The 10,800-nt window shown below is 47.7% G+C and overlaps 1 protein-coding gene across 1 annotated transcript in view; it reads left to right on the forward strand.

Moving 5' to 3' along the window:
- Positions 1 to 8,464, forward strand: part of LOC126424589 (POU domain, class 3, transcription factor 3-like) — a 52,064-nt gene extending 43,600 nt beyond the window's left edge. The window contains exons 2-3 of the mRNA XM_050087330.1: positions 752 to 1,676; positions 8,433 to 8,464. Of these exons, the coding sequence (XP_049943287.1) occupies positions 752 to 1,676; positions 8,433 to 8,464 (957 nt within the window). The remainder of the gene's footprint in view (positions 1 to 751; positions 1,677 to 8,432) is intronic.
- Positions 8,465 to 10,800: the final 2,336 nt, after the last annotated feature.

The following is a 10,800-nucleotide window of genomic DNA, read 5'->3' on the forward strand; positions in this document are numbered from 1 at the left end:
GCTACTTGTATCCATTGACAGACCACTCCCTCACCCATGTAGAGCGAGGGGAATAAAATGACAACCAACATCGGTTGGTTCGAAAGTGGGTGTTAACACGAAACCTGTCACGTAATGAATAAACATCTATTTTATCCGCAACTATGGCTACCTTTTTACATCATAATACAAACAGAGTTGTTCTCCCACAACATACAGCCTGCTGGAAGTATGCACTGATGTTTGTGTTCAAATAAAGAAAACGGAAACAATATGTCAGGTGTGGGCCTCGCGGAAAACCTCTGTCTACAAAAGGCTTCATTGTTTGTTAAAGCCAATTTTTGTCTGAAAAATATGTAAAAATCGGCAGTAAGTAAGTAAGTAACACCGGTGTTACTTATGTTTTAATGTTTGACCTTTTCAAGAACATTATGTTTTATATTTTAATGTATGACTTGAGCAACTCGGCTCTTAAATCACTGTACATCTTTGACGATATGTTCTTCATGTAATTACCTTACCTTCTGATGAAGTCACCCTTAGAGGTGACGAAACCTCGTCAAGGTATATAGAAAACCTGTGCAACAGGTTGGCTGATTTTTACATATTTTTCAAATTTGTGTATACGCTTGCTGCAAACGTCAACCATGTTCAAAGTTGGCCAATTTTTGTCTTTCCTTCTTGGTAAAACGTAGTGTATTTTTTTCTGTCCAGGGCGGTGTCATTTCGGATCGGTCGGTGCCACCATCCTAGAGGCTACTCCTGGGAGTAGAGCACGACTGGAGACCCGCCGCAGCCGGCGACGCTGGTGTGGGGCCTGGTGCCGGAAGCGGTTCATGCCAAGGCCGGCTGGCAGCCGCCCCCGCTAGCGGACTCCGCCCCCGCCTCCGCCCCCGGCCTCACCGTGGAGTTCAAGGCGGGCTCCCCCGAGGGGGCCGACCAGCCCCCGCACCCCCAGCACCAGCAGCAGCACCAGCAGCACCAGTTCAACATCTTCCCCGCCATCTTCTCGCGCCAGCTCAACTTCGCCGCGGCCACGGCGGCGGGCGGTAGCCCCTGCGGCGGCGTCGGCGTCGTCGGGGGCGGCATGCAGTCACCCGGCGGCGGCGGCGGGGGCGGCGGAGGCGCCGGCGGCGGAGGCGCCGGCGCCGGCAACGGAGGCGGCAAGCTGATGGAGGAGCTGCGCGTCGGAGGCCTGCTGGGCCTCGTGGACGACCACCACCACCATCACCACCACCACCACCATCACCTGGCGGCGGCTGCCGCGGCGCACCACTCGGCTGCCGCCGCGCACCACGCCGCCGCCTCCGCCGGGGGCGGCAACGCCTCCGGTGGCGGGGGCGGAGGCGGCTCGGCGTCGTCGCACCACCACGACAGCAAGCGCGGCATCAAGTCCGGGGCGGCGGGCGGCGCCTCCGGGGGCGGAGCGGGCTCCGGCGGCGGCGGAGCGGGCTCGGCGGCGGCCGCGGCGGCGGCGGCGGCCGCGGCGGAAGACTTCTCGGCGCTGTACGCGCTGCCGCCCCCGCACGCGGCGGCGGCGGCGGCTGCAGCGGCGGCGGCTGCGGCGGCCGCTGCCGCCTCCGCGGGGGCGGACCAGACGCCGCCTCCGGCGCAGCAGCCTCCCCCACAGAGCGCAGCCGGGGGCGGTCAGCACACGCCCCCGACGCCGCTCGGTCGCAACCTGGCGGACCACGCCGGTAAGTACTGCGCTACAACGCGTATTCTGTCGGAGTGCCTCGATGTACGTTCGCTTGGATACCTACATTATCTACTGCTATAACATAATTTATTGCTCAAGAGGGTTAAGAGAACGTGATTATGGGTGTCTGCTACATCTCACTGAGCAAAAATTGAGAATCATTTATATTACCAAATTATAGTTCTATCTTTCAAAAATGAAGTATACTGCAAAACATTATTACATCGTCATTCATCTACGTAACAGGTAAAGAAATCATCGACAGGTATCGAATCAAAGGGAATACAATAATTCGCCCAGTCGTCCAGGGTGCTTTTCGTTGGACTTCAAGAGTATCCATAATGTGTTTGCCCTCCGTGAGCGTTTGTCGCCACTTGACACTTACGTGGCATGTTCTGTATGGAGGTCAATTTGTGGTATCAATTACCATTCTTCAGTGAGAGCCATTGAGAGTTCTTGGTGAGTCTGTGGTGGAACAGGATGACCACGTACGTGTTTCTCAAGCATGTCCCACTCCTCTTCGAAGGGGTTTTTGGTCGGGACTCACTGCTAGCCATTCTAGTCACTTCAGTGTCCTGGTTTTGCGAGGCGTCCCTACTGACGCCTTCCACGAAAGCCGTGCCATTAGAACGAATTCAGTGCCACCACCGTTTGCAGCAACCACCACATGGCCCAACAGGCTCTGTTCGATGTACTGCGTGGCGGTAAGTATAAGATCCTTATAGCTATCAATACTGATGCCTGCCCACACCATCACAGAACCTTGGGCGTGTCTGTCGATGCCGTGGACAGCATTTGCCATATACTGCTCATCACACTCTTTCCACACACGAACACGGCCATCATTACCTTGCGTCAGAGAAAATCTGGACCCGTCTCTGAATAACACGTTTCACCAGTGGCGAAGTTGCCATTTGACATGGGAACGGCAGAATCCAAGGCGAACTGCGAGGCGATGTCATGTCAAGCGAGGTACTCGAACAGGACTTCTGGGTCGTGAGTTCCTTTCTCGTAATCCGTCCATTACCTTGTGATCGGACACAGCGGCTCCTGTTGCCCTTTTGAGACCGTCCTGCAGTGCTCTGGTGGTATCCGAAAGACGTCGCAAGGCGGAGATGGCCAGATAGTCCGATCTTCACGTTCCGTTGTAATGCCTCGAGGACGTTACCCTACTCGCCTTGTGTACTGCCCTGCCTCCATGCAGTGTGTCCACTACCTATGGATGACAAATGGAGAGACATTGGCAAGTGCAGCAAAATCAAGGGGAGTCCATCCTTCTTGGATCGAACAGATTGCCCTTGTAATTTTCACTGCATTAAAATGTCGTATTGCGTGTGCTTGGTCGAATACAACGTTCACAAATGACAACTACCGTCTGTGTACCTCAGCAGAGAACACTGGTACTCATTTCCTTCTGAGGGACAACCTCACACTGCAACCCATAAAACAGGCGATAGTTGGCGAATGAATTTAGCTGTCGCATACACTGAGAGACAATGTCAAGTTATGTAATAAGACCACAGGTACTGCCTGTATCAAAATACATTTAATATACCGGACGCTGATACACATGTTCCCTAATTCTTTTGAACACTGCACGTAGGCAGTCGTCATAGAACACAGGGTTATTCGTGAATAGCACCACGGTTTCAAAAAGGTGATGTATGTTAGTAAATACGACATCTGCCATAGTATTAATTCGTATTATACGCCGTGGCGTCATTCTTCTGGACGGACATATGTGTAAGAACATGAAGACATACCATCCGCACCGTAATGTCACATCGAATTAGATCGTGACTATAGACAGGCAGCCTAATGAACTGATTGCCAAATTGAGTTGCTATCGTGCTGTAGCAGCGACTTCAGTGAACTTCACACGCGTGTAGGCGCTTTCTGCAAGGCAAACAATATACACATTAGGCATCTGTTATGTGAGTTAAAAACTCAGAGAGTCGTTCTATCCCCCGATGCGTGTTGATTTTCTGTACATCTTACAATTTTCAAGCAGCCATTCTCTGAAGCACGTGAGGGAACTGTAATAAGTCATTTGTCTATATATGTGCATCACATCTAACGATATCCGTCCTATTTGGATAATTCCTTCACGCTGCATATTTTTATTTATTGATTATTATAACGATTGTTCGCCTTTAGGAGAGTGATTGGACTTGAATGCATAATTTCATCTCCGGACATTTTTCTCCCTTGTTCCCCAGAAACCCTTCATCCTCTCAGAATGCTCCTTCTTCTTTTCTTCTGACCACTTTTTACCAGGCTGGCGCGATGTTCCTCAAACTTGAATAAATCCGTACATCTACGTGATTACTCTGCTATTCACGATAAAGTGCTTGGCAGCAGAGCGTTCAATGAACAGCCTTCAAGCTGTCTCTCTACCGTTCCTGGCTGGGTGTTGTGTGCTGTCCTTAGGTTAGTTGGGTTTGGGTAATTCTAAGTTCTAGGGGACTGATGACAATAGATGTTAAGTCCCATAGTGCTCAGAGCCATTTGAACCATTTCTACCGTTCCACTCTCGAACGGCACGCGGAAAAAACGAGCACTTAAATTTTTCTGTGCGAGCCCTGATGTCTCTTATTTTATCGTGATGACCATTTCTCCCTATGTAGGTGGGTGCCAACAGAATGTTTTCGCAATCGGAAGAGAAAACTGGTGATTGAAATTTCATGAGAAGATCCCGTCGCAACGAAAAACGCCTTTGTTTTAATGATTGCCACTCCAATTTACGTATCGTGTCTGTAACACTATCTCCCCTATTTCGCGATAATACAAAACGAGGTACCAATCTATGTACTTTTTCGATGTCATCCGTGAGTCCCACCTGATGCGGATCTCACATCGCACAGCAATACTCCAGAATAGGGCGGACAAGCGTGGTGTAAGTAGTCTCTTTAGTAGACCTGTTGCACCTTCTAAGTGTTCTGCCAATGAATCGCAGTCTTTGGTTTGCTCTACACAGAATATTATCTATTTACAACCATCAGATCGCAACGACATACAGTGCAGCATCGTCCCATCTCTCTTAAGACGCCTGCTATCCGTATAAGCTGTCATATGTTCGTATTCATACCTCCATTACCTGCCTTTGTAATGCATAGGCTGCATCTGGTTGCCCTCATAGCATGTGGGTAGCTACATTTATCCCTGTAAGCAGTGACCTAATAACATATATACGTATTCACACCTTCATTACCTGCTGTTATAACATAATCTAAGACCAACCTCCATTGCATAGCACCTGTGGATCACAACAGTAAACACTGTACTATCAATACATCATATAACTTTTCGCATGAAACTTTCCTGGCAGATTAAAACTGTGTGCCGGACCGAGACTCGAACTCGGGACCTTTGCCTTTCGCAGGCAAGTGCACTACCAACTGAGCTACCCAAGCACGACTCACGCCCCGTCCTCACAGCTTTACTTCCACCATTACCTCGTCTCCTACTTTCCAAACTTCAAGTAAGCTCTTCTGCGAACCTAGCAGATCTAACACTCCTGGAAGAAAGGATATTGCGCAGACAAGGATTAGCCACATCCTAGGGGATGTTCCCAGAATTAAACTTTTCACATGTCTGTATTTGTACCTATGTTCGTTGTGTTGGCAGAAGAGCCAACACCGTGTTACAAATGGAGGCCGAAATGCCCGCGTTTTAGCTCACGCAGGCTGGCGTTTGAAGGGAAGAACTATACTGACGTGAGGTCTGGAATATGACAAGGAATTAGAATTCAGAAAGCGGACATAATTAGTTTGATACTTTAATCCATTAATGATGAACGTCGCTCTTGACGGTACATGATTCACAATATTATCTGTTCAGAAGACATATAATAACTTGTTATCGCGCCTTGCTAGGTCGTAGCAAATGACGTAGCTGAAGGCTATGCTAAACTGTCGTCTCTGCAAATGAGAGCGTATGTAGACAGTGAACCATCGCTAGCAAACTAGGCTGTACAACTGGGGCGAGTGCTAGGGAGTCTCTCTAGACTAGACCTGCCCTGTGGCGGCGCTCGGTCTGCAATCACTGATAGTGGCGACACGCGGGTCCGACGTATACTAACGGACCGCGGCCGATTTAAAGGCTACCACCTAGCAAGTGTGATGTCTGGCGGTGACACCACAATGTTACCTGTTATTATACACTCTAAGAAAATAAACTAAGCACCACGAAAGAAATATCCAAAAGGGACTGAAATCGGTAGATGCGATGTGCTTGTAGAGACAAACAAATGACGACAATTTATTCAAGAGGAGGAGTTTCACCAATTTAGGAGTCTTTGGTCTACCTCTGGCCCTTATGCAAGGAACTATTCGCCTTGGGATTGATTGACAGAGTTATCAATGTTCTCCTGAGAGATATCGTTCCAAAGTCAGTCCAACTGGCGTGTTAGATCGTCAAAATCCCCAGATTGTTGAAGCGCCCCGCCTAAAGTGCTACAAACGTTATCAGTGGGGGAGAGATCTGGCGACCTCGCAGACCAAGGTTGGTATTGGCGAGCACGAAGACTACCAGTAGAAACTCTCTCAGTGTGCGGGCGGGCATTATCTTGCTGAAACGTAAGTACACGATGGCTTGCCATGGACGACAACAAAACGGTGCGTAGAATACTGTCGACGTACCGCTGTGCCTGTTAAGTGTGCCACAGATGACAACCAAACAAATGGCACCCCCACACTTTCATTCCTGGTTGTCGTGCCGTAAGGTGGGTGGCAGTCAGGATATTACCGCACTGCTTTTCGGTCGTCTCGAGGCACGTCTTCGGCCTGGAATCTCATTGACTAGAGTAGAATTGTCTTCAGTGTTGTCGCGCTTTGGACTGAGGCCCGCTGACCAACGAAGGCGCGTCTGGTGGCACTCCAGGCAGTGTAGGGGTACCACCTTGACTGTCGCTTGTCATACCGCCCGACAACCAGGAGCGGTGGTCTAGTGCCATATCGCTCAGGAGGACATCCAACAATTCTATCAATCAATGCCAAGCCGAATAACTGCTTACATAAAGGCCAGAGGTGGATTGTAACGTTATTCACTTGCTTAATTTGTGTAGCTCTTTCTCTTGAATAAATCAACCAATTTTTCTCAAACTGTAATCGACTGAAACTTCCTGGCAGATTAAAACTGTGTGCCCGACCGAGACTCGAACTCGGGACCTTTGCCTTTCGCGGGCAAGTGCTCTACCATCTGAGCTACCGAAGCACGACTCACGTCCGGTACTCACAGCTTTACTTCTGCCAGTATCTCGTCTCCTACCTTCCAAACTTTACAGAAGCTCTCCTGCGAAACTTGCAGAACTAGCACTCCTGAAAGAAAGGAGCTCAGATGGTAGAGCACTTGCCCGCGAAAGGCAATGGTCCCGAGATCGAGTCTCGGTCGGGCACACAGTTTTAATCTGCCAGGAAGTTTCATATCAGCGCACACTCCGCTGCAGAGTGAAAATCTCATTCTGTAATCGACTGTTTGTCTGTAGACGTACGTCATATCTACCGATTTCCGTCGCATTCGGATAATTCCTTTGCTGTGAGTCTTTTTTGTCTTAGAGCGTATTTATCTATTTGCTTATTTAACCTGAGCCATCGGCCCCTTCCTTACATCTAACTAGACACTCAGCGTATTTTGCGTTACATTCATTACGATAAGCGTGTTACACGTTTCATCTAATATAGTGAATTACAAAAGTTTATTAACTACTATAGCACAGAAAGAGAAAAAATGAATACAGTTTACATCCGGTGATGAGTACAACAATAGAGGCAAGTTACAACAAACTACGAGAGCAAATAGAAATGGACACGAGAGAAGTGAGCGAGATGGCGACAGAGTGTTAGGGTTAGTTATGTTCGGAAAACGGAGGATAGCTGAGTATTATTACCAGTCGATCGGGATTTGCGATTAACAGTGAACATTTACTTGAATTAGGCTCCACAGAAACGCTACCTTTGATCGAACCAGACTACACATTAGCAGGTTTACATGAGGGGCAGTCAAATGGAAACCGAACACTCGCAGCAACGGGATCATCGAACGGTTCCATCCAAAAAGAATAACCACACGCGCTAAGACATCACTAACAGGACTAACCTCATTGTTCGGTGGCTGTTTATCAGGAACTCTTGACTCCTGTCTTTCTGCTTTCTTAATATTTTCCAGTCACATGTTGTTTTATCTGTTCACTTCTCTATTATTTCTATACTTTTTCTGAAACCAAATTATCCATCCACGACAAAGATGTTTTACAGATACAAACGAAACTTTACAAACTTACTACTCAAATTGTGCATCAGCTAGATGCACAACACTTAGAGATCGATAAATTTAAAAATATGGCAAACTGCAGTGTCAGTCTACGTCTCAGTACTGAGCCTAATAGAAGGAGTTTCACAAAATTTGCGGAAAGCCTACCGTATGTATACAACTATTTCCTACAAATCATCTATCTTGTTTATCCACTGGAAGAGCAACAGAATGGTTGAACATAATGTAGGGAAGTCTTATGTTTTGAGATTCCTGTGACTTTTAGAGTTGAAATAGTGTTTACTACACTATGAATGAGGTTTCTGAGCTACAAGACTCTTATATTGTGAATCGGTTTCTCTTTGTATTTACTAGGCGAAAATTTACCTCTCTATTTGGCAGCAATGGTCTTACCCACTCATTCTAAAAAAACTGTCTACCAGACCGTAATGAGGAACAAACACATAACTGTTCATAAGTATTACTGCATTTTTATCATTTGTAGGCGACTGCGTTGTCAGATATGTGCTTCGATAAGTGTCGTAGTGATGAATGCCACTCAATCCACGATAAGAAGATTGCGGCACTGCATTGACACCAATGGTCATCGTTTCCAACACCTTCTGTAAATGGATGTTCGTGCCATCTTTGTGACCTTCGTTGACCTTCAAAGACCTTACTGTTACACATCACTGGATTCGCCTCGGTAGCCGCTATCATAAAATAAGTACCAAACTATAGCATCCCATTTAAAACAAACAATGTTGACATTCATATCTCTGAAGCGACCATACCTAGCAACAAAAAAGCAACGTGATATTATGGCCCCAATGTCCCAAACTTTTCAGCTCGTATCATACTTTCGGAGTTATTCTTGGTGGCAATAGTTAGTGATTCACTCTGTATAATTTTCACACATGTCAGCACATTCCTTTGTCGGAAATTGAGTTATCACAGACTTATTGCAGACTCATGATATTTCTCCTGTCCCATAGACAAAAAAAATGTTCAAATGTGTGTGAAATCTTATGGGACTTAACTGCTAAGGTCATCAGTCCCTAAGCTTACACACTACTTAACCTAAATTATCCTAAGGACAAACACACACACAGCCATGCCCGAGGGAGGACTCGAACCTCCGCCGGGACCAGCCGCACGGTCCATGACTGTAGCGCCCTAGACCGCTCGGCTAATCCCGCGCGGCCAAAGCTGAAAATTACCTTGCAGACCAGGTGGAATATTTTTATCATGGATGATCCTCCCAAGGACCTCAGTAATTGTGTGGGAATATCGCCTGCGTCAGGTGCTGGTATCGACTTTGGTCATTCAGTGCCTTGTCAAATTCTTCTCGAAATGTCACATCCCCCAACATACCTTCATCTGCTTCCTCTTGCTTTTCTATGGGAAGATTACCGTAAGAAATATCTTATGTTGCTATTACCCCAGAGCTCTCCATCTCTCGCGAAAAAACACAAGAGTTATGACTTACTCCAGAGCCGTCACGTTTCATAATTCTCCGTCGCAGCAAGCAGCGCCTCGTCTTGTGAAGCCCCAACAGCTGTCGCGGTTTCCTCCAGTCTGCTGCACCCCCTCCCCCCCCCATCACTCCCTCACCCCCCCCCCCCACCCGTACCACTCTACAACTCACCCCCCCCCCCCCCGCCCTCTCACCCCTTCCCACGTCGCTGTCGAGCGTAACCGCCACTAATCGAGTTTCCCTCAGTTGCGACTTGAAATTAATGAAAGGAAACTGCCGCCAGCCCGCCGCCTCCCCGCCAACTTGGCAGACCTGGCGACGCCGAGCGCGCGCAGTTGGCAGCACTGCCGAAGTGTCTGCCGGAGCAGGTACAAGTGGCCGTCTCCAGCACGCGCCGAGTGCAGAGGGGGTTCCCCGTGTGGCACATGGAAGCACGTGCTATTTGCTCGCGTTATCAGCTTCACTGCATTCTCCACCTTTTTCTGTGGTGGAGGGCGGCATTGACCTTTAGCCATTTAGACTATGTTTACAACTATCCAGAGTAATATTGGATCGAAAAGATTGATATTTTAACATGTCATAGCTTCATACCTAGAGGCGGCAGGCCTTTATATCCCACAGTATTTTCATACAGATAATTCACTTACTGAATCATACATATACTGGGTGATCAAAAAGTCAGTATAAATTTGAAAACTTAATAAACCACGGAATGAAGCAGATAGAGAGGTAAAAATTGACACACATTCTTGGAATGACATGGGGTTTTATTAGAACCACGCGATATTGCAAGATGCGTGGAAAATCTCTTGCGCGCGTCGTTTTGTGATGATCGTGTGCTCAGCCGCCACTTTCGTCATGCTTGGCCTCCCAGGTCCCCAGACCTCAGTCCGTGCGATTATTGGATTTGGGGTTACCTGAAGTCGCAAGTGTATCGTGATCGACCGACATCTCTAGGGATGCTGAAAGACAACATCCGACGCCAATGCCTCACCATAACTTCGGACATGCTTTACAGTGCTGTTCACAACATTATTCCTCGACTACAGCTATTGTTGAGCAATGATGGTGGACATATTGAGCATTTCCCATAAAGATCAGCATCTTTGCTTTGTCTTACTTTGTTATGCTAATTATTGCTATTCTGATCACATGAAGCGCCATCTGTCGGACATTTTTTGAATTTTTGTATTTTTTTGGTTCTAATAAAACCCCATGTATTCCAAGCATGTATGTCAATTTGTACCTCTCTATCTACATTATTCCGTCATTTATTCAGTTTTTTTTAGGTCGTCCAGGGTGGCCGAGTGGTTCTAGGCGCTACAGTCTGGAACCGCGCGATCGCTACGGTACGAATCCTGCCTCGGGCATGGATGTGTGTGATGCCCTTAGGTTA

This window comes from Schistocerca serialis, chromosome 10 (assembly GCF_023864345.2).
Source record: "Schistocerca serialis cubense isolate TAMUIC-IGC-003099 chromosome 10, iqSchSeri2.2, whole genome shotgun sequence".
In the NCBI taxonomy this organism is placed as follows: Eukaryota; Metazoa; Arthropoda; class Insecta; order Orthoptera; family Acrididae; genus Schistocerca; species Schistocerca serialis.